This window comes from Dendropsophus ebraccatus, chromosome 9 (genome assembly GCF_027789765.1).
Source record: "Dendropsophus ebraccatus isolate aDenEbr1 chromosome 9, aDenEbr1.pat, whole genome shotgun sequence".
Taxonomy (NCBI): domain Eukaryota; kingdom Metazoa; phylum Chordata; class Amphibia; order Anura; family Hylidae; genus Dendropsophus; species Dendropsophus ebraccatus.
In genome coordinates this window covers 3,979,286-4,004,344 of record NC_091462.1, presented here as the reverse complement: position 1 = coordinate 4,004,344, position 25,059 = coordinate 3,979,286, and the positions used below count along the sequence as shown (strand labels likewise).

Genomic DNA, 25,059 nt, shown 5'->3' with positions numbered 1-25,059 from the left:
GAGGGATTAACTAGGCTACCAGGGACATGACTGATGTGGGTTAACTAGGCTATCAGGGATATGCCTGATGGGGGTTAAATAGGCCACCAGGGACATGACTGATGTGGGTTAACTAGGCTACCAGGGACATGACTGATGTGGGTTAACTAGGCTACCAGGGACATGCCTGATGGGGGTTAACTGGTCCACCAGGGACAGGCCTGATGGGGGTTAGCTAGGCCACCAGGGACATGACTGTTGGGGGTTAACTAGGCCACCAGGGACATGACTAATGGGGGTTAACTAGGCTACCAGGGACAGGCCTAATGGGGGGTTAACTAGGCTACCAGGGACATGGCTGATGTGGGTTAATTAGGCTACCAGGGACATGCCTGATGGGGGTTAACTAAGCCACCAGGGACATGCCTGATGGGGGTTAACTAGTCCACCAGGGACAAGACTGATGCGGGTTAACTAGGCTACCAGGGACATGACTGATGGGGGTTAACTAGTCCACCAGGGACATGACTGATGGGGGTTAACTAGGCTACCAGGGGCATGACTGATGGGGGTTAACTAGGCTACCAGGGACATGGCTGGGGGTTAACTACAATAGCAGGGGCACTAGGCGAACAATACTTTGCCTTGCCCTGGGTGCTGCAAACCCCCGCTACTAACTGCCGCGCACGGTATGCGGCCCTCGAATGATTTTATAAATGCCTGACCGGCCCTCGACATGGAAAAGGTTCCCCACCCCTGGCTTAGGCGGTGAGCAAATTCTGATTCGCGATTTAATTACCTGCAAGTCCTGCTACGTGGTATACGCCCTTACATGTGACTGCAATATGTTCTACGTGGGAAAAACTAATGCTGTGTTTGCACGGAGTGATAATTCGCCCAATCGAACGATTAACGATTTCGAAGTAACAATGTGTGTTTTATAACGATTAGTGTTTAGACAGAACAATGTATCGTTTGGAAAATTCGTTGTTGCGATAGTTTTGAGATCACTAAAGCCCATCTCACGCACAGGGTTAGTGAAAGTGAAAGACCGTTTACACAATGCGTTCTGCAAATTTTTAGCGAACGACCAACGACGATTTGAAAACATGTTGCAAGATCAAAATGAACGATTTCTTGCTCAATGCTGATCGTTACACAAGCCGATTATCGCTCAAATGCCATCGGTATCGCGAATATTCTAAGGATTAGAACAGGAACAGGGGGACCACGTCTAATAGAACAGGAACAGGGGGACCACGTCTAATGGAACAGGAACAGGGGGACCACGTCTAATGGAACAGGAACAGGGGGACCACGTCTAATAGAACAGGAATAGGGGGACCACGTCTAATAGAACAGGAACAGGGGGACCACGTCTAATGGAACAGGAACAGGGGGACCACGTCTAATAGAACAGGAATAGGGGGACCACGTCTAATGGAACAGGAACAGGGGGACCACGTCTAATAGAACAGGAATAGGGGGACCACGTCTAATGGAACAGGAACAGGGGGACCACGTCTAATAGAACAGGAACAGGGGGACCACGTCTAATGGAACAGGAACAGGGGGACCAAGTCTAATAGAACAGGAACAGGGGGACCACGTCTAATGGAACAGGAGGACCACGTCTAATGGAACAGGAACAGGGGGACCACGTCTAATGGAACAGGAACAGGGGGACCACGTCTAATAGAACAGGAACAGGGGGACCACGTCTAATGGAACAGGAACAGGGGGACCACGTCTAATGGAACAGGAACAGGGGGACCACGTCTAATGGAACAGGAACAGGGGGACCACGTCTAATAGAACAGGAATAGGGGGACCACGTCTAATGGAACAGGAGGACCACGTCTAATGGAACAGGAACAGGGGGACCACGTCTAATGGAACAGGAACAGGGGGACCACGTCTAATAGAACAGGAACAGGGGGACCACGTCTAATGGAACAGGAACAGGGGGACCACGTCTAATGGAACAGGAACAGGGGGACCACGTCTAATAGAACAGGAACAGGGGGACCACGTCTAATAGAACAGGAACAGGGGGACCACGTCTAATAGAACAGGAACAGGGGGACCACGTCTAATGGAACAGGAATAGGGGGACCACGTCTAATGGAACAGGAACAGGGGGACCACGTCTAATAGAACAGGAACAGGGGGACCACGTCTAATAGAACAGGAACAGGGGGACCACGTCTAATGGAACAGGAACAGGGGGACCACTTCTAATGGAACAGGAATAGGGGGACCACGTCTAATAGAACAGGAACAGGGGGACCACGTCTAATGGAACAGGAATAGGGGGACCACGTCTAATAGAACAGGAACAGGGGGACCACGTCTAATGGAACAGGAACAGGGGGACCACGTCTAATAGAACAGGAACAGGGGGACCACGTCTAATGGAACAGGAACAGGGGGACCACGTCTAATGGAACAGGAACAGGGGGACCACGTCTAATGGAACAGGAACAGGGGGACCACGTCTAATGGAACAGGAACAGGGGGACCACGTCTAATGGAACAGGAACAGGGGGACCACGTCTAATGGAACAGGAACAGGGGGACCACGTCTAATGGAACAGGAACAGGGGGACCACGTCTAATAGAACAGGAACAGGGGGACCACGTCTAATAGAACAGGAACAGGGGGACCACGTCTAATAGAACAGGAACAGGGGGACCACGTCTAATAGAACAGGAACAAGGGGACCACGTCTAATAGAACAGGAACAGGGGGACCACGTCTAATAGAACAGGAACAAGGGGACCACGTCTAATAGAACAGGAACAGGGGGACCACGTCTAATAGAACAGGAACAGGGGGACCACGTCTAATAGAACAGGAACAGGGGTAACACGTCTAATAGAACAGGAACAGGGGGACCATGTCTAATAGAACAGGAACAGGGGGACCACGTCTAGTAGAACAGGAACAGGGGGACCATGTCTAATAGAACAGGAACAGGGGGACCACGTCTAATAGAACAAAGGGAATACAGGAACTTTGAGATTCCTCGGACTCGAGAGGGTTAACTCCCTTCCTGACGGTCTTGATAGACATCAGACTCTCTTGAAAAGAGAATCCTTATGGATTTCACGTCTCAATGCTGTAGGTCCTCTCGGGCTCAATAAGTGTATTTGTCTGATACTTGTTGTTTTTATGTTTAGACCCTTTTTGTCATGTGCACCTTATCACTAGGTATATAGCACTCCTCCATGACACATGCACCTGGTCGACAAAGGGCTGGTCCCCGAAACGGCCGTCCCAGGACGCGTCTGCACCCTTCCACTTCCCCTCCCCGCTAACCTCAGACTATGGGTGAGCGCAGCATTTATTTCTCCCCATACATAACTACTATAATAGTGCTGCTGCTATGGACAGGTCAGGGTTGTGCTGTGGACGTCACCATCTGAAGTCTCATTACATTACATGGATGACCGCTGTTTATCGGCAGTTAGCGGGGAGGCAGAGATCATTATTTGCAATCCCATAGAACATAGCGATATGTGATGTTATCCGCCCTATTTCTGCTACAAATTTCCCCTGAGTTTCAGCATTAACAGATGGGATGAAATGATTTATCGGTGACAGAATGAGAGACGAGCGGCGGCCGATCATATTAAAGGGGAATGACACCGCTGCGGTATTCATTACTGGAGAGAAATGGCAGAAATAATAAAAATGTTACAAGTTTACAAGCAGAGGTGTCAGTGTGGTTGGTGCAGAGCGGCGGAGGTATTGTGCTGCCATATACATGCCCCCATACATCTACACCTCCCCCCCCATTAATCCCTCAGAGTGCTGACAGGTGATGTCACTGCTGTCACTGACCCCTCAGAGTGCTGACAGGTGATGTCACTGCTGTCACTGACCCCTCAGAGTGCTGACAGGTGATGTCACTGACCCCTCAGAGTGCTGACAGGTGATGTCACTGCTGTCACTGACCCCTCAGAGTGCTGACAGGCGATGTCACTGCTGTCACTGACCCCTCAGAGTGCTGACAGGTGATGTCACTGACCCCTTAGAGTGCTGACAGGCGATGTCACTGCTGTCACTAACCCCTCAGAGTGCTAACAGGCGATGTCACTGCTGTCACTGACCCCTCAGAGTGCTGACAGGTGATGTCACTGACCCCTCAGAGTGCTGACAGGCGATGTCACTGCTGTCACTGACCCCTCAGAGTGCTGACAGGTGATGTCACTGCTGTCACTGACCCCTCAGAGTGCTGACAGGTGATGTCACTGACCCCTCAGAGTGCTGACAGGTGATGTCACTGACCCCTCAGAGTGCTGACAGGTGATGTCACTGCTGTCACTAACCCCTCAGAGTGCTGACAGGTGATGTCACTGCTGTCACTGACCCCTCAGAGTGCTGACAGGTGATGTCACTGACCCCTCAGAGTGCTGACAGGTGATGTCACTAACCCCTCAGAGTGCTGACAGGTGATGTCACTGACCCCTCAGAGTGCTGACAGGTGATGTCACTGCTGTCACTAACCCCTCAGAGTGCTGACAGGTGATGTCACTGCTGTCACTAACCCCTCAGAGTGCTGACAGGTGATGTCACTGCTGTCACTGACCCCTCAGAGTGCTGACAGGTGATGTCACTGACCCCTCAGAGTGCTGACAGGCGATGTCACTGACCCCTCAGAGTGCTGACAGGTGATGTCACTGCTGTCACTAACCCCTCAGAGTGCTGACAGGCGATGTCACTGCTGTCACTGACCCCTCAGAGTGCTGACAGGTGATGTCACTGACCCCTCAGAGTGCTGACAGGTGATGTCACTGACCCCTCAGAGTGCTGACAGGTGATGTCACTAACCCCTCAGAGTGCTGACAGGCGATGTCACTGCTGTCACTGACCCCTCAGAGTGCTGACAGGTGATGTCACTAACCCCTCAGAGTGCTGACAGGCGATGTCACTGCTGTCACTGACCCCTCAGAGTGCTGACAGGCGATGTCACTGCTGTCACTGACCCCTCAGAGTGCTGACAGGCAATGTCACTGCTGTCACTGACCCCTCAGAGTGCTGACAGGTGATGTCACTGCTGTCACTGACCCCTCAGAGTGCTGACAGGTGATGTCACTGACCCCTCAGAGTGCTGACAGGTGATGTCACTAACCCCTCAGAGTGCTGACAGGCGATGTCACTGCTGTCACTGACCCCTCAAAGTGCTGACAGGTGATGTCACTAACCCCTCAGAGTGCTGACAGGCGATGTCACTGCTGTCACTGACCCCTCAGAGTGCTGACAGGTGATGTCACTGACCCCTTAGAGTGCTGACAGGCGATGTCACTGCTGTCACTGACCCCTCAGAGTGCTGACAGGTGATGTCACTGCTGTCACTGACCCCTCAGAGTGCTGACAGGTGATGTCACTGACCCCTTAGAGTGCTGACAGGTGATGTCACTGCTGTCACTAACCCCTCAGAGTGCTGACAGGTGATGTCACTGACCCCTCAGAGTGCTGACAGGTGATGTCACTGACCCCTCAGAGTGCTGACAGGTGATGTCACTGCTGTCACTAACCCCTCAGAGTGCTGACAGGCGATGTCCCTAACCCCTCAGAGTGCTGAGAGGTGATGTCACTAACCCCTCAGAGTGCTGACAGGTGATGTCACTAACCCCTCAGAGTGGTGACAGGTGATGTGACTAACCCCTCAGAGTGCTGACAGGTGATGTCACTAACCCCTCAGAGTGCTGACAGGTGATGTCACTAACCCCTCAGAGTGCTGACAGGCGATGTCACTGACCCCTCAGAGTGCTGACAGGTGATGTCACTGCTGTCACTAACCCCTCAGAGTGCTGACAGGCGATGTCACTGCTGTCACTGACCCCTCAGAGTGCTGACAGGTGATGTCACTGACCCCTCAGAGTGCTGACAGGTGATGTCACTGACCCCTCAGAGTGCTGACAGGTGATGTCACTAACCCCTCAGAGTGCTGACAGGCGATGTCACTGCTGTCACTGACCCCTCAGAGTGCTGATAGGTGATGTCACTAACCCCTCAGAGTGCTGACAGGTGATGTCACTAACCCCTCAGAGTGCTGACAGGTGATGTCACTAACCCCTCAGAGTGCTGACAGGTGATGTCACTAACCCCTCAGAGTGCTGACAGGTGATGTCACTGCTGTCACTGACCCCTCAGAGTGCTGACAGGTGATGTCACTGCTGTCACTGACCCCTCAGAGTGCTGACAGGTGATGTCACTAACCCCTCAGAGTGCTGACAGGCGATGTCCCTAACCCCTCAGAGTGCTGACAGGTGATGTCACTTCTGTCACTAACCCCTCAGAGTGCTGACAGGTCATGTCACTGCTGTCACTAACCCCTCAGAGTGCTGACAGGTGATGTCACTGCTGTCACTGACCCCTCAGAGTGCTGACAGGTGATGTCACTGCTGTCACTAACCCCCCAGAGTGCTGACAGGGGATGTCACTGCTGTCACTAACCCCTCAGAGTGCTGACAGGTGATGTCACTGCTGTCACTGACCCCTCAGAGTGCTGACAGGTGATGTCACTGCTGAGGCCATGGTGTGGCCTGGGTTGTCTGCCAGTAGTGCACACATAGGGATTTCTTTCCCTTCCTTGTCGGACCACTCACAGCACTGCACATACTCCTCTCTGCTATGAGGTAGTGCTGGTAAAGGTGCACTGAACTAGCTGGTTGTAATGTTGTCATGTTGCGGCAGTCCCAGTCCATCTCTGGTTACCAGTCACACTGACAGTGCAGCTGGTTAACCCTTCAGGTATTGGGCATGCTGGGTCGGTTAGGCTTGGGACCTTTTGCTGGTCACAGTCACTTTCCTGCTTCGTACTGGTCCTGCTGCCCCATGCTGACTCCTGAGTTGCTCCTCTGGTTTTCACCTCCTCACATCCCCTCCTGGTTCCGCTTCTTTGTCCTTGATCTTACCTCCTGGCTCTGGTGAGTGACTTCCGTTTTGGTTCTTACCCGGCGTGCTGACTAGCCTTACCTTTACTCCGCACTTCACCAGGGGCCATCGCCTACGACAGATACTTCCAGTAGGTAGGGAGGGTGGTGCGGGTGGAGTATATGGCTGTATTTTCCTGTCTCCTACCATTTACTGTGCTGGGGATGAGTTACAGTGTACAGCACAATAAATGCTATGTGTGTGGGGGGGAGGGGTTACTGATACACTGGGTCTCCAAAGTGCCATATGAGCAGCAGCAAGGAAGGGGTTAACTGAAGTGCTGAACTTCTGCTGCTGAGAAGCCAAAGGGCGGGGGCGGAGAGGACTTACACTGCAGCACAGTGAACAAACAGCAGTAGCATCACTGATATTTACACAAGACACATCTGCCCTGAGCTTTATCAGTGGTGAGAGAGAAGCCCTGATTTACCTTGTGTGAGCAGTGTGGATCACCTTCTGCAGGCAGCACGTACACAGCCCAGGCATTGTCAGGCTCAGACAGCCCAGGCACACAGCACATGCTAAGCCACTCCCCCACTTCCTGTGTTCTGTCTTGATTTAGCTCTTACTAGAGAAAGAGTTTCCCTAAGACCGGACAGTGGACAGCAGACTGCAGGGAGGGGATACAACAATTTTTTAAGGTGTATGGAGTAATTTGTTTTGTATGGAGTAATTTGTTTTGTTAAATCTGTTACAGATCACATGGCTGATCACATGACTGATCAGCACGAGGGAAGATGTGTGACACCACAGCCACCATTTTTAAATGACTTTAAATTCAAGTGATTGAAATAAACTGCACAAATATGGATCCACGTGCATAAAAGCGGTAGCTGAAATGTGACCCGGACCCCCGGAACGCATCGCCACAACGTTTCAATGAGTAAAGATGTAAATAATACAGAATAATAATCTGGAAGTGTGAATGAGGCCGAATAATGGCGACTCTGTGCTCACCCTGGTGGAGCGCTCCTCCCATTACCCCATCCGACTTATCTATACCAATCTACTGCCATGATGACACACCCGCCCCCGATGACCACACAATCTAATACCAGCCACACACAGCTGTACAGTGGATATGATGGTAGATGTGGAGCCCAAGGGTGAGGAGCGCTGCTCTGCAGTCACCAGGATCACATGCATTAAAGGGGAACTCCAGCAAAAATCTTTTTCTATCAAATCAGCTGGTGTCCGAGAAAGTTATATAGATTTGTAATTTACTTCTATTAAAAAATCTCCAGTGTTCCCATACTTATCAGGTGCTGTATGTCCTGCAGGAATTGGTGTATTCTTCTCCAGTCTGAAACAGTGCTCTCTGCTGCCACCTCTGTCCATGTCAGGAACTGTCCAGAGCAACGTCCTGCTCCTCCTGGGGATCCTGCACATCTTTGACCGATAACCGCACATCACTACTAATCCTAATAAAACCCCTAATGGTAAGATACTGTACCTAATGGTAAGCTACTGTATCTAATCCCATCAAGTGCGATACTACTGGGGTGTATATAAGCCCTTAAATTAATTGATACTATTGTATCTACGGATTATCGTGTGAGCCCTTGTATCTAAGCCTATCATGTGGTATACCGTCTGCTGAGCCCATGTTTTTAAGCCTATCATGCGGCATACCATCTGCTGACGCCTTATGTATCTAAGCCTCATGCGGTATACCATCTGCTGAGCCCATGTATCTAAGGAGTTCCATGTGTGATATTATCTTTTGAGCCCAGGTATCTAAGCTTATCACCTGGTATACCATCTGCTGAGCCCATGTATCTAAGGAGTTCCATGTGTGATATTATCTGCTGAGCCCATGTATCTAAGCTTATCACCTGGTATACCATCTGCTGAGCCCATGTATCTAAAGAGTTCCATGTGTGATTTTCTCTGCTGAGCCCAGGTATCTAAAGTGTATCACGTGTTATATCACCCGCTGAGTCCAGGTATCTAAAGTGTATCACATGTTATATCACCCGCTGAGCCCATGTATCTAAGCCTGTCATGTGGTATACCATCTGCTGAGCCCATGTATCTAAGCCTGTCATGTGGTATGCCATCTGCTGAGCCCATGTATCTAAGGAGTTCCATGTGTGATATTATCTTTTGAGCCCAGGTATCTAAGCCTGTCATGTGGTATACCATCTGCTGAACCCCTGTATCTAAGCCTATCATGTGTGATATTATCTGCTGAGCCCATGTATCTAAGCCTATCATGTGGTATACCATTTGCTGAGCCCATGTATCTAAGCCTATCATGCGGCATACCATCTGCTGAGCCCATGTATCTAAGCCTATCATGTGGTATTCCATTTGCTGAGCCCATGTATCTAAGCTTATCATGTGGTATGCCATTTGCTGAGCCCATGTATCTAAGCCTATCATGCGGCATACCATCTGCCGAGCCCATGTATCTAAGCCTATAATGTGGTATACCATTTGCTGAGCCCATGTATCTAAGCCTATCATGCGGCATACTATCTGCTGAGCCCATGTATCTAAGCTTATCATGTGGTATACCATCTGATGAGCCCATGTATCTAAGCCTATCATGTGGTATACCATCTGCTGAGCCCATGTATCTAAGCCTATCATGTGGTATACCATTTGCTGAGCCCATGTATCTAAGCCTATCATGTGGCATACCATCTGCTGAGCCCATGTATCTAAGCCTATCATGTGGTATTCCATTTGCTGAGCCCATGTATCTAAGCCTATCATGTGTGATATTATCTGCTGAGCCCATGTATCTAAGCTTATCATGTGGTATACCATTTGCTGAGCCCATGTATCTAAGCCTATAATGTGGTATACCATTTGCTGAGCCCATGTATCTAAGCCTATCATGCGGCATACTATCTGCTGAGCCCATGTATCTAAGCTTATCATGTGGTATACGATCTGATGAGCCCATGTATCTAAGCCTATCATGTGGTATACCATCTGCTGAGCCCATGTATCTAAGGAGTTCCATGTGTTATATTATCTGCTGAGCCCATGTATCTAAGCCTATCATGTGTGATATTATCTGCTGAGCCCATGTATCTAAGCCTATCATGTGTGATATTATCTGCTGAGCCCCTGTATCTAAGCCTGTCATGTGGTATACCATTTGCTGAGCCCCTGTATCTAAGCCTGTCATGTGGTATACCATCTGCTGAGCCCATGTATCTAAGCCTATCGTGTGCTATATAAGGCTGGTAATTATGTGTATCTAATCCCATCTTGTGATACAGCGCTGTCGCTCTCCTCCCGTATAGCGGGCGGCTCTGCCAGGAGTCATCATGGCGGCCGGAGCCCGGTGACGTCACTCAGGCGCCTCAGGTCTCCGCGGTCGCGGACTGATGACGTCAGATGGTAACAGGCGGGCAGCGCCGCTGGTAACAGTCATGGGGAGTGAGGCGGGTAAGTTATTCTATGGCTCGGTGTGGGCTGTGGGGATGCTGGGAGTGGTAGTCATCTCCGGGGGTTATACCTTACACTGTATACAGGGCGCAGTGAGAATGTGACGTATAAGCTGCAGGATACAGACAGCTGCGTGATGGTGGATATACATATATATATATAGTAATATTCTCACACACACCAGCCGCCATCATCATCATATTCTATGGCAGAGTCTCCTGCTGCTACAAAACTACAGCCTCCCATCATGTCCTGACGCCTTATAGCATGCTGGGAGTTGTGGTTCTTCCATAGCTGGATACCCTCAGGTATTGTGTCATGTGACCATGTTGTCTGCTTCCTGATTGGTTGGAGAGCGATGACATGAGATAATCGCCATCTCACACAGCACACCTGGATATAGCAGCAGAAAGCTCCTCCCACACAGCACACCTGGATACAGCAGCAGGGAGCTCCTCCCACACAGAACACCTGGATACAGCAGCAGGGAGCTCCTCCCACACAGCACACCTGGATACAGCAGCAGAAAGCTCCTCCCACACAGCACACCTGGATACAGCAGCAGAAAGCTCCTCCCACACAGCACACCTGGATACAACAGCAGAAAGCTCCTCCCACACAGCACACCTGGATACAGCAGCAGAGAGCTCCTCCCACACAGCACACCTGGATACAGCAGCAGAAAGCTCCTCCCACACAGCACACCTGGATACAGCAGCAAAGAGCTCCTCCCACACAGCACACCTGGATACAGCAGCAGAGAGCTCCTCCCACACAGCACACCTGGATACAGCATCAGGGAGCTCCTCCCACACAGAACACCTGGATACAGCAGCAGAGAGCTCCTCCCACACAGCACACCTGGATACAGCAGCAGAGAGCTCCTCCCACACAGCACACCTGGATACAGCAGCAGGGTGCTCCTTCTACACAGCACACCTGGATACAGAAGCAGGGAGCTCCTCCCACACAACACCTGGATACAGCAGCAGAGAGCTCCTCCCACACAGCACACCTGGATACAGCAGCTGGTAGCTTCTCCCACACAGCACACCTGGATACAGCCTCAGGGAGCTCCTCCCACACAGCACACCTGGATACAGCAGCAGAGAGCTCCTCCCACACAGCACACCTGGATACAGCAGCAGGGAACTCCTCCCACACAGCACACCTGGATACAGCCGCTGGTAGCTCCTCCCACACAGTACACCTGGATACAGCAGCCGGGAGCTCCTCCTACACATCACACCTGGATACAGCCGCCGGTAGCTCCTCCCCTACAGCACACCTGGATGCAGCCGCAGGGAGCTCCTCCCACACAGCACACCTGGATACAGCCGCAGGGAGCTCCTCCCACACAGAACACCTGGATACAGCAGCAGGGAGCTCCTCCCACACAGCACACCTGGATACAGCAGCTGGTAGCTCCTCCCACACAGCACACCTGGATACAGCCGCTGGTAGCTCCTCCCACACAGTACACCTGGATACAGCCGCTGGTAGCTCCTCCCACACAGCACACCTGGATACAGCCGCAGGGAGCTCCTCCCACACAGCACACCTAGATACAGCCGCTGGTAGCTCTTCCCACACAGCACACCTGGATACAGCCGCAGGGAGCTCCTCCCACACAGCACACCTGGATACAGAAGCAGGGAGCTCCTCCCACACAGCACACCTGGATACAGCCGCAGGGAGCTCCTCCCACACAGCACACCTGGATACAGCCGCAGGGAGCTCCTCCCACACAGCACACCTAGATACAGCAGCAGGGAGCTCCTCCCACACAGCACACCTGGATACAGCAGCAGGGAGCTCCTCCCACACAGCACACCTGGATACAGCAGCAGAGAGCTCCTCCCACACAGCACATCTGGATACAGCAGCAGGAATCTCCTCCTACACAGTACACCTGGATACAGCCGCAGGGAGCTCCTCCCCTACAGCACACCTGGATACAGCCGCAGGGAGCTCCTCCCACACAGCACACCTGGATACAGCCGCAGGGAGCTCCTCCCACACATCACACCTGGATACAGCAGCAGGGAGCTCCTCCCACACAGCACACCTGGATACAGCAGCAGGGAGCTCCTCCCACACAGCACACCTGGATACAGCCGCTGGTACCTCCTCCCACACAGCACACCTGGATACAGCTGCTGGTAGCTCCTCCCACACAACACACCTGGATACAGCAGCAGAGAGCTCCTCCCACACAGCACACCTGGATACAGCTGCTGGTAGCTCCTCCCACACAACACACCTGGATACAGCCGCTGGTAGCTCCTCCCACACCATGGGTGTCAAACTCAAGTACACAGTGGGCCAAAATAAAAAAATTAGACCAAGTCGTGGGCCAACCTTGATAATTATCAAAGCGCGAATGCCGTGGTGCTGGCACTGTCAGAGCAGCATCAGTGGTGCGCATCTGCCATCGCTGTGCACTATGATAAATGACATGATGAATTGTTATGGCATAATTAAACCCCATCCCATGTAATAACCAGCCCTCCCCCATAGTCTCTTAAATAGTAGACAGCCCTCCCCATAGTCTCTTATATAGTAGCCAGCCCTCCCCCATAGTCTCTTATATAGTATCCAGCCCCCCCAATAGTGTCTCATATAGTAGACAGCCCTCCCCATAGTCTCCTATATAGTAGCCAGCCCTTCCCCATAGTCTCTTATATAGTAGCCAGCCCTCCCCAATAGTCTCATATAGTAGCCAGCCCTCCCCCATAGTCTCTTATATAGTAGCCAGCCATCCCCATAGTCTCTTATATAGTAACCAGCCCCCCCAATAGTCTCATATAGTAGCCAGCCCTCCCCATAGTCTCTTATATAGTAGCCAGCCCTCCCCATAGTCTCTTATATAGTAGCCAGCCCTCCCCAGTAGTCTCTTATATAGTAGCCAGCCCTCCCCAGTAGTCTCTTATATAGTAGCCAGCCCTCCTTCATAGTCTCTTATATAGTATCCAACCCCCCCAATAGTGTCTCATATAGTAGCCAGCCCTCCCCATAGTCTCCTATATAGTAGCAGGCCCTCCCCCATAGTCTCTTATTAGTAGCCAGCCCTCCCCATAGTCTCTTATATAGTAGCCAGCCATCCACATAGTCTCTTATATAGTAGACAGCCCTCCCCAATAGTCTCATATAGTAGCCAGCCCTCCCCCATAGTCTCTTATTAGTAGCCAGCCCTCCCCATAGTCTCTTATATAGTAGCCAGCCATCTCCATAGTCTCTTATATAGTAACCAGCCCCCCCAATAGTCTCATATAGTAGCCAGCCCTCCCCATAGTCTCTTATATAGTAACCAGCCCCCCCAATAGTCTCATATAGTAGCCAGCCCTCCCCATAGTCTCTTATATAGTAGCCAGCCCTCCCCAGTAGTCTCTTATATAGTAGCCAGCCCTCCCCAGTAGTCTCATATAGTAGCCAGCCCTCCCCATAGTCTCTTATATAGTAGCCAGCCCTCCCCATAGTCTCTTATATAGTAGCCAGCCCTCCCCATAGTCTCTTATATAGTAGCCAGCCCTCCCCAGTAATCTCATATAGTAGCCAGCCCTCCCCATAGTCTCTTATATAGTAGCCAGCCCTCCCCCATAGTCTCTTATATAGTAGCCAGCCCTCCCCCATAGTCTCCTATATAGTAGCCAGCCCTCCCCATAGTCTCCTATATAGTAGCCATGGCGGGCCAGATGTAATTCAAACTCTGAATTGCCTGGCGGGCCAAAAGTAATGGAACCACGGGCCAGAGTTTTACATGACTGTCCTACACAGCACACCTGGATACAGCCGCAGCTAGCTCCTCCCACACAGCACACCTGGATTCTGCTGCAGGTAGCTCCTCCCACACAGCACACCTGGATTCTGCTGCAGGTAGCTCCTCCCACACAGCACACCTGCATACAGCAGCAGGAAGCTCCTCCCACACAGCACACCTGCATACAGCCGTAGGTAGCTCCTCCCACACAGCACACCTGGATACAGCCTCAGGTTGCTCCTCCCACGCTAGCAGGTATGCGTTCTGTTGCTAGTAGCAGAGGATTGGTTGGGGACCCTCCCTTGACATGTCCCGTATGTAAGTCAGGTGTGACTGACAGCTTAGATACGCCCCCTGAGGAAGCATCTATCAGGTGAGATGTGTGTTGGGGAGATTTGGCCCAGTGAGATATGGGGGGGTGATATGATGAATACTAATAGGGTAGGAAGGCCCAGGTACCTCAATGTTATTGGGGGTTCAGACTGTAACTCCAGTGTGACTGCTGTGCATTGTGAAGGTTATAGCCTGTTGTTATGGATGACTTGGAATCCTAGAGCACCGTGCATTGTCTTTTAATATGTGATTCTAATAAAGAATACTGTCTGCTGGAGCCTGTAGTGTCCAGGTATATAGGTGTATATAGGCTAATATAGCTTGTGTCTGGGCGTTAACTGTGTGATAAGATATATTATAGTCCAGTGGGATTGGCTCCACCCACACGGCACACTGGACCCCTGGCCCTATATTAGCTGTATGTAGTTGTACCCCCATACTAGACCCTGGGCATATAGATGATGACCCCCATCCTAGACCCCGGGCATATAGATGACGACCCCCATGCTAGACCTCGGCATATAGATGATGACCCCAATCTAGACCCCAGGCATATAGAGGACGACCCCCATCCTAGACCCCGGACATATAGAGGACGACCCCAATCCTAGACCCCGGACATATAGATGATGACCCCCATCCTAGACCACGGACATATAGACGATGACCCCAATCTAGACCATGGGCATATAGATGATGACCCCCATCCTAGACCCCGGACATATAGAAGATGACCCCCATCCTAGACCCCGGACATATAGATGATGACCCCATCCTAGACCCCGGACATATAGATGATGACCCCCATTCTAGACCCCGGACATATAGATGATGACCCCCATCCTAGATCCCGGACATGTAGTGGATGACCCCCATCCTAACCCTAACCCTAACCCTAGACCCCAGACATATAGAGGATGACCCCCATCCTAGACCCCAGACATATAGAGGATGACCCCCCACCCTAGACCCCGGGCATTATCTATTCCCAAATATGCCCAATTTCCTGCGCACTGTCTGACCTTCCTTTATCTTCTCAGTTTTCGACAGGTGACTGTGGTCGTTGACGAAACCGTCACAATGTCAGCTTGTCTGACCGAGGAGCAGAAGAGGAGGATGGAGGAGAACAGACAGAAGGCTCTGGCCAGAAGAGCGGAGAGACTTGCTGCCCAGACAAACAGATCTAATCAGACCGCGCCTCAGCCCACCGGGGCTCGTCCCCAGCCTCAGCCCACCGGGGCTCGTCCCCAGCCTCAGCCCACCGGGGCTCGTCCCCAGCCTCAGCCCACCGGGGCTCATCCCCAGCCTCAGCCCACCGGGGCTCGTCCCCAGCCTCAGCCCACCGGGGCTCGTCCCCAGCCTCAGCCCACCGGGGCTCGTCCCCAGCCTCAGCCCACCGGGGCTCGTCCCCAGCCTCAGCTCACCGGGGCTCGTCTCCAGCCTCAGCCCACCGGGGCTCGTCTCCAGCCTCAGCCCACCGGGGCTCGTCTCCAGCCTCAGCCCACCGGGGCTCATCCCCAGCCTCAGCCCACCGGGGCTCATCCCCAGCCTCAGCCCACCGGGGCTCGTCCCCAGCCTCAGCCCACCGGGGCTCATCCCCAGCCTCAGCCCATTGGGGGTCATCCCAAGCCTCAGCCCACCGCGGGTCATCCCAAGCCTCAGCCCACCGGGGCTCATCTCCAGCCTCAGTCCACCAGGGGTCACCACCTGGAGAATGCACCACCAGCCACAATTAATAGTATTAAATACGTCCCTCCAAACACTGGAAATGCCAGCGCAAATCTGTCTAATAATATACAGGCGAATCTGCCTGCTATCACCCAGGAACACACAGCCAGCAATAAACCGCCCACAACCGCTCCGGCAAAGGTGGATTATACCACAACCAGGTGTAATATGACTGCTGGTCAGATATGTCAGCCGGTTACCACAGACTTCCTACAAGACTTCTCCAGACCTCACGGTAACTCAGGATCCGGGAAAGCTGGGGCCGAGCTGGTGAAGAGCACAAGTACAGCCACTAAATTTTATGGTTCTGGCCGGGCAACGACAACTGGTGGTAAGACCACAGGGCCGGCACTACGGACAGAGGCAAAGGAGGTGACGGGCAGCGTCGCGAGTTCTGTCGCTGCACCTGCCAAAAAAAACGCAGCCGTCATAAAAGGAAGGTGTGTCCGGCACACAGAGGAGAGGTTCCGGGTAGAGGTTGGATACAACGCAGAACTCATCACCCTCTTCAAGGGAATTCCCAGCAAAAATTATGGTGAGTGCGGCACATGGCTAAATAGGGGGTCCTTAAGGTTAAAGACAACCTGTCACGCCACCCCAGCTGCTCCACCCCTACTCTCACAATCCTACTTCTGTCCATTTAATTCCATTATGGAGGTGGCTTCGGCTCCTGAGACGCTGCAGCTCAGTGTTCTTTTTATTGATGTGATTGGTGGCAACTTGGGCCCCTTATTGCTCCTGCAAACTGCAGGAGATGAGAGCGGCCGGGTCCTGTGCGCGGGAGAGGAGAGCGGCCGGGTCCTGTGCGCGGGAGAGGAGAGCGGCCGGGTCCTGTGCGCGGGAGAGGAGAGCGGCCGGGTCCTGTGCGCGGGAGAGGAGAGCGGCCGGGTCCTGTGCGCGGGAGAGGAGAGCGGCCGGGTCCTGTGCGCGGGAGAGGAGAGCGGCCGGGTCCTGTGCGCGGGAGAGGAGAGCGGCCGGGTCCTGTGCGCGGGAGAGGAGAGCGGCCGGGTCCTGTGCGCGGGAGAGGAGAGCGGCCGGGTCCTGTGAGCGGGAGAGGAGAGCGGCCGGGTCCTGTGCGCAGGAGAGGAGAGCGGGTGGGTCCTGTGTACGGGAGAGGAGAGCGGCCGGGTCCTGTGTGCGGGTTAGGAGAGCGGCCGGGTCCTGTGCACAGGAGAGGAGAGCGGCCGGGTCCTGTGCACAGGAGAGGAGAGCAGCCGGGTCTTGTGCACAGGAGAGGAGAGCAGCCGGGTCCTGTGCACAGGAGAGGAGAGCAGCCGGGTCCTGTGGGCGGGAGAGGAGAGCGGCCGGGTCCTGTCTACAGCGTTATTGTGATCGTTATGTTCAGATGTATCCAGAAAAGCTGACTATAAGGAACCAGAACGTTCAGCCTCTCCAGTCTCTGCTTACTGCACAGGAGATTACAACGGCTGAAGGTTATTATTCTCTGTTATCAGACATTTTACACCAAGGGCAGGCTGTTTATTCCAGGAAAAGGCATGCTGGGGATTGTAGTACCCTTCTTCCCCAGTGCTGGATGCCATTCATGACTGATGATTCTTTTCTTCTTATAGATCCTGCAACGAAAATGTGGAATTTCAGCCTGGAAGATTATCCAAGTCTGAGTAAGTATCATCTTATACCAAAAACTACAGCTCCCAGCATGGCCTCACAGGTTGTAGCGTTCCCACAGTTATGTCTGGGCGCGATAGGAAATGTGGCATGACTGTATATCTATCTAGATGGCTGTATACTGCTCCGTGCAGTATATACCATGTTTTCTGGCTTCTTGGTAGCTCTCAGGCTGCTCATCTGTCTGCAGCCTCAGCTGATTCATTAGTGCATTGTAGGAGATGTAGTGTGGTGTGTACAAACAGGAGCAGACCTACATCTTCAACAATGCAAAGCAGAGTCACCTTCATCTCTGTTAAACCTTTGGGGAAAGGGGTAAAATTACAAAAAAGTTTCCAGAACAGTGCCATTCAGCAACTATTCATTGTAATATATATATATATATATATATATATATATATATATATATATATATATATATATATATATATATATATATATATATATATATATATATATATATATATATGTGTGTGTGTGTGTATATATATATATATATATATATATATATATATATATATATATATAGAGAGAGAGAGAGAGAGAGCAATCACTGGTCTGCAGACAATTGGTTCCACCCCCCCCCCCCCCCAAATATAATAATTTATTATTCTGAATAACATGTAGAGCAAATGAAACAATGAGAAGCAGCAGAATATGTGATATTATAAGTTACTGGACAGTAATGGAGAGGATGGGAAACACAAGGGCGGACAGAGACTGCAGGGAGGATGAAGGAATGAGCAGGACAGATGGGGGCACATACATGTAGCGCTCTGTCCGGGGAGAGAGGGGTTACAGCTATGGAGAGATTACCTCCACAGTCCTGTCCCCTGATGCAAGCCCCAGCCTGAAGTGGATCTGCTATGATTTGGAAGGTGAGGGAGACTTCCTGGGTCAGAGTACAGGGCTGTAGACCCCGCTACAGGGAGTACAGGGAGCTCTTACACCAAAGCAGTGCTCTTACACCAAGTTATAATTTTGAAGAACTGTGATCTTTTCTTGAAAAACGCTCTTAATCCAAGTTACTCTTAAACCAAGGTACCACTGTATGTGTGTATATATATATATATATATATATATATATATATATATATATATATATATATAGTGTGTGTGCGTGTGTGTTGCTCTCAGTATGTGACTACAGCTGTTACATTTTTCTCCCGTTTCTCCGCAGTGAGTGAGATCCAGAGGTTGCAGAATGTCACCCTGAAACCCTTGGAGGGGATGGAGGACATTGATATCCCTGCACTACTGTCCGCAGCCAGCGGGGGCGCCACACTCAGTGCTCTGCTTGCCATGTGCAACAGCTGGCAGAGAACTAATGCCACTTTAAAGGGAAAGTGCGTGTTGGTTTCTCGTTCTCGCTTTGAGGTGGACATTGGTTATCACGCGGAGGTCATTGGTCTGTTCAAACAGATGAATTCACGGAATTACGGTAAGAGGCCAATTGGGTTTGGCTCCTGCTCTGGTGAATTTCTGGTGTTTTTACTGTGATCCCGGGATCTGGCTTCTGCCGCACATCTTACAAAGTGTAAGTATCATTTGTAAAAACTCCCGACATGTCATAGTGTGGGGGTCCGGGTGCTGAGACCCCCGCCGATCACTAGAATGAAGGGGCAGAAGCGCTCGGCAAAGCCCACTCTGCCCCTTCATTTCCTCTATGACTTCAGTCTGCTGAATCATAATGGAGCCTTCCGGCTGGAAGTTCCTTGGGCTTCCATTAAAATTCTGTAGACGGCTCGTATTAGCAGTCTTTGGAATTATTCATCTCCATATAGCAGAGATGAAGGGGCAAAGCGTGTCTCATCATACATTACCTGTCCAGGCGCAGGTCTTCTCCTTCTCCCGATCCCGCGCAGCAGCATCAGCTTCGGTGCGGCCTGACTGAACTGACAGAACGCCCAGCCAATCACTGGCCAGGACTGCCGCGGCTAGTAATCGGCTTGGCGTTCAGTCAGGCCGAACGGAAGCTGATGCTTCCCCGCGGGATCGGGAGAAGGAGAAAACCTGGACAGGAAATGTATGAAACAAGGGCTGCAAGGACATCGGTAACGATGTCCCTGCAGCCCTCGCTAACGATTGTCGGGCCGTGGAATAGGCCCAGTAAACGAGCACCGTTCTAGCAGATCGTTGGTAGGGCCCTGCTCGGCCCGTGGAATAGGACCCTTAGGGACGGTCTCCCTGTAGGAGTCTGGGAAAGCTGTAGGGCTGGAGCTGTAATGGTGAACATAGTCTGAGATATTTGGATACTTATTGTACATCCATACTTTGTTATTCCTGGAGAAGAAAACAGGTTTACTACTCCCCTTCCATAGATGTCTGTGCGGCGCTCCACCGACTTTAGCTCAAGGATTTCTGGATCTGTCTATGTGAAATGCTTGTCAGGTCTGGGGAATAATGGATGAGACTGAAGTGCAACGTATGCATAAAAGAAAGAGAGTCTCCCTAGAAGGCGGCACACAGCTCAGCCGTGGCCTGAGCCCAGAGGTGAAGCCGCCGCACTTTACATTGCATCCCCGTCCTGGTCTGGAGCCGCGCTCACGTTCTTAGAGGAGACCTGTCAAGCTGCAGGAAATTCACAGACTTCCCTGCTTGTAAATGTCCCTGCTTGTAAATGTCAAGAAAGGCAACGGCTCCGGAGACGGAAGAGAGAAGCGAAACGGAAAATAACAAGGGGCTTAGATAGTATTCATAGAAATGATGGTGAGATACCCCAAACCTTCATAACAAGGGGTTATCTAAGGCTCCGTCCTGGTATGATGATAACTGCAGCCCCCTGGGATTCTCCATCATCTCTGCCGGCAGATCCACCGGGAAACAAGGAATGTTACATCTACAGCTTCCATCTTATTCCGGCTCACCCCCCTGATAGATCATGTGGCACCTGTCACTACATATAACAGGTCATCAGACATGTCAGAAGTCATTGCTCACAGCGGCTGTGATCAGGAGATCCGAGGAGAGATGGTGGCAGGGAGATGCTGTATTTCTCAGTGTAAGTCTATGAGAGATTATTGGTGGAATGAGCGGCCGGCTGCTGTGATCGCCCATCTGATGACATCTCAAGAGTTGTCATCTAAAAACAAAACAAAGAAGAGCTTTTTCCATGTTGCAGAGATGTATGAGGAGATTTGCTTGGTGTCAGATCAGTGCTGAGACCCCCTGATGGCTATGGAACAGGGGGCTTCACTCCCTGGTCACCATTCAGGAGATGGCCTCCATGTAAGGTCTCCTACAATCAGTCTGATCAGTGCTGAGACTCCCCTGATGGCTATGGAGCAGCTGGCTGCACTCCCTGGTCACCAATCAGGAGATGGCCTCCATGTAAGGTCTCCTACAATCAGTCTGATCAGTGCTGAGACCCCCCCGATGGCTATGGAGCAGCTGGCTGCACTCCCTGGTCACCAATCAGGAGATGGTCTCCTACAATCAGTCCGATTGGGTGCTGAGTCAGGAAGTGCAGCCCACCTCTGTTCCCAGCTGTATTTAGAGATTGATGGGGGTCTCAGCACTGTCCCCCACTGACCAGAACTTGTGACATGTCAGACTGTAACTCTTTAAAGGGAAACTATTAGCAGGATAGAGGTATATAATCTGTTGATATGTCCCTATAGCACACGGGACACCAAGGATCTAGGTGAGTTTCGGTGCCTGCTCAATGCCATTTCCATGGTTTGATCTTTATGCTAATTAAGCATTTTGATGCATGGGGGGCGGATCTGCCCTGGCTGGTCCATAACCATCAGTCCTCATCCCAGGCGTCCGTAACCATCAGTCCTCATCCCAGGCGTCCATAACCATCAGTCCTCATCCCAGGCGTCCATAACCATCAGTCCTCATCCCAGGCGTCCATAACCATCAGTCCTCATCCCAGGCGTCCATAACCATCAGTCCTCATCCCAGGCGTCCATAACCATCAGTCCTCATCCCAGGCGTCCATAACCATCAGTCCTCATCCCAGGCGTCCATAACCATCAGTCCTCATTCCAGGCGTCCATAACCATCAGTCCTCATTCCAGGCGTCCATAACCATCAGTCCTCATTCCAGGCGTCCATAACCATCAGTCCTCATTCCAGGCGTCCATAACCATCAGTCCTCATCCCAGGCGTCCATAACCATCAGTCCTCATCCCAGGCGTCCATAACCATCAGTCCTCATTCCAGGCGTCCATAACCATCAGTCCTCATTCCAGGCGTCCATAACCATCAGTCCTCATTCCAGGCGTCCATAACCATCAGTCCTCATCCCAGGGGTCCATAACCATCAGTCCTCATCCCAGGCGTCCATTTCTCAGTGTAAGTCTATGAGAGATTATTGGTGGAATGAGCGGCCGGCTGCTGTGATCGCCCATCTGATGACATCTCAAGAGTTGTCATCTAAAAACAAAACAAAGAAGAGCTTTTTCCATGTTGCAGAGATGTATGAGGAGATTTGCTTGGTGTCAGATCAGTGCTGAGACCCCCTGATGGCTATGGAACAGGGGGCTTCACTCCCTGGTCACCATTCAGGAGATGGCCTCCATGTAAGGTCTCCTACAATCAGTCTGATCAGTGCTGAGACCCCCCTGATGGCTATGGAGCAGCTGGCTGCACTCCCTGGTCACCAATCAGGAGATGGTCTCCTACAATCAGTCCGATTGGGTGCTGAGTCAGGAAGTGCAGCCCACCTCTGTTCCCAGCTGTATTTAGAGATTGATGGGGGTCTCAGCACTGTCCCCCACTGACCAGAACTTGTGACATGTCAGACTGTAACTCTTTAAAGGGAAACTATTAGCAGGATAGAGGTATATAATCTGTTGATATGTTCCTATAGCACCCGGGACACCAAGGATCTAGGTGAGTTTCGGTGCCTGCTCAATGCCATTTCCATGGTTTGATCTTTATGCTAATTAAGCATTTTGATGCATGGGGGGCGGATCTGCCCTGGCTGGTCCATAACCATCAGTCCTCATCCCAGGCGTCCATAACCATCAGTCCTCATCCCAGGCGTCCATAACCATCAGTCCTCATCCCAAGCGTCCATAACCATCAGTCCTCATCCCAGGCGTCCATAACCATCAGTCCTCATCCCAGGCGTCCATAACCATCAGTCCTCATCCCAGGCGTCCATAACCATCAGTCCTCATCCCAGGCGTCCATAACCATCAGTCCTCATTCCAGGCGTCCATAACCATCAGTCCTCATTCCAGGCGTCCATAACCATCAGTCCTCATCCCAGGCGTCCATAACCATCAGTCCTCATTCCAGGCGTCCATAACCATCAGTCCTCATCCCAGGGGTCCATAACAATCAGTCCTGATCCCAGGCGTCCATAACCATCAGTGCTTATCCCAGGCGTCCATAACCATCAAGCCTCATCTCAGGGGTCCTCAATCCTCCATCCTTCACCCTTCATTCTCTGTATTTCATCCTTATCCGAGGTGTCCACAACCAACAAACCTGATCTGAGACGTCCATTACCATCAGTCCTCATCCAAGGTGCCCATAACCATCAGTCCTCATCCCGGGCGTCCATAACCATCAGTCCTCATCCCAGGTGTTCATAACCATCAGTCCTCATCCCGGGCGTCCATAACCATCAGTCCTCATCCCGTGCATCCATAACCATCAGTCCTCATCCCGGGCATCCATAACCATCAAGCCTCATCCCAGGAATCCTCCATCCTTTATCCTTTACCCTTCATTCTCTGTATTCCATCCTTATCCGAGGTGTCCACAACCAACAAACCTGATCTGAGGCGTCCATAACCATCAGTCCTTATCCAAGGTGTCCATAACCATCAAGCCTCATCCAAGGTGTCCATAACCATCAAGCCTCATCCCAGGCGTCCATAACCGTCAAGCCTCATCCCAGGTATCCTCAATCCTCTAGAGCAATGCTTCCCAACCTTTTCCACCTCGATGCCCCCATGAACTAATAATGCCCCCAGAGGTGCCCCCCATGAACTTATAATGCCCCCAGAGGTGCCCCCATATACTAATAATGCCCCCAGAGGTGCCCCCATATACTAATAATGCCCCTAGAGGTGCCCCTATGAACTAATAATGCCCCCAGAGGTGCCCCCATGAGCTAATAATGCCCCCAGAGGTGCCCCCATATACTAATAATGCCCCCTGAGGTGCCCCCATATACTAATAATGCCCCTAGAGGTGCCCCCATATACTAATAATGCCCCCAGAGGTGCCCCCATATACTAATAATGCCCCCAGAGGTGCCCCCATATACTAATAATGCCCCCAGAGGTGCCCCCATATACTAATGCCCCCGAGGTGCCCCCCATGAACTAATAATGCCCCCATATACTAATAATGCCCCCAGGGGTGGCCTCCATATACTAATAATGCCCCCAGAGGTGCCCCCATGAGCTAATAATGTCCCCAGAGGTGCCCCCATATACTAATAATGCCCCCAGAGGTGCCCCATGAGCTAATAATGCCCCCAGAGGTGCCCCCATGAGCTAATAATGTCCCCAGAAGTGCCCCCATGTACTAATAATGCCCCCAGAGGTGCCCCATGAGCTAATAATGCCCCCAGAGGTGCCCCCATGGGCTAATAATGCCCCCAGAGGTTCCCCCATGAGCTAATAATGCCCCCAGAGGTGCCCCCATATACTAATAATGCCCCCAGAGGTGCCCCCATGAGACAAAAATGCCCCCAGAGGTGCCCCCATATACTAATAATGCCCCCATGAGCTAATAATGCCCCCAGAGGTGCCCCCATATACTAATAATGCCCCTAGAGGTGCCCCCATATACTAATAATGCCCCCAGAGGTGCCCCCATATATTAATAATGCCCCCAGAGGTGCCCCCATATACTAATAATGCCCCCAGAGGTGCCCCGATATACTAATAATGCCCCCGAGGTGCCCCCCATGAACTAATAATGCCCCCATATACTAATAATGCCTCCAGGGGTGGCCTCCATATACTAATAATGCCCCCAGAGGTGCCTCCATGAGCTAATAATGTCCCCAGAGGTGCCCCCATGTACTAATAATGCCCCCAGAGGTGCCCCCATGAGCTAATAATGCCCCCAGAGGTTCCCCCATGAGCTAATAATGCCCCCAGAGGTGCCCCCATATACTAATAATGCCCCCAGAGGTGCCCCCATGAGCCAATAATGCCCCCAGAGGTGCCCCCATATACTAATAATGCCCCCAGAGGTGCCCTCATGAGCTAATAAGGCCCCCAGAGGTGCCCCCATGAACTAATAATGCCCCCAGAGGTGCCCCCATATACTAAAATTGCCCCCAGAGGTGCCCCTATATACT

The 25,059-nt window shown here is 51.7% G+C and overlaps 1 protein-coding gene across 2 annotated transcripts in view; it reads left to right on the top strand.

The window, feature by feature from the left end:
* The first annotated feature begins 10,259 nt into the window (after positions 1-10,259).
* The window catches only part of SMARCAL1 (SNF2 related chromatin remodeling annealing helicase 1), a 51,364-nt gene continuing 36,564 nt past the window's right edge, over positions 10,260-25,059 (top strand). For both annotated transcript variants that reach the window (XR_011364482.1, XM_069982377.1), the window contains exons 1-4: positions 10,260-10,330; positions 15,464-16,686; positions 17,723-17,773; positions 18,961-19,221. Coding sequence is in view for 1 of the 2 variants with exons in the window: in XM_069982377.1 (XP_069838478.1) it covers positions 15,504-16,686; positions 17,723-17,773; positions 18,961-19,221 (1,495 nt within the window). In the remaining variant the exon portion in view is untranslated. The remainder of the gene's footprint in view (positions 10,331-15,463; positions 16,687-17,722; positions 17,774-18,960; positions 19,222-25,059) is intronic.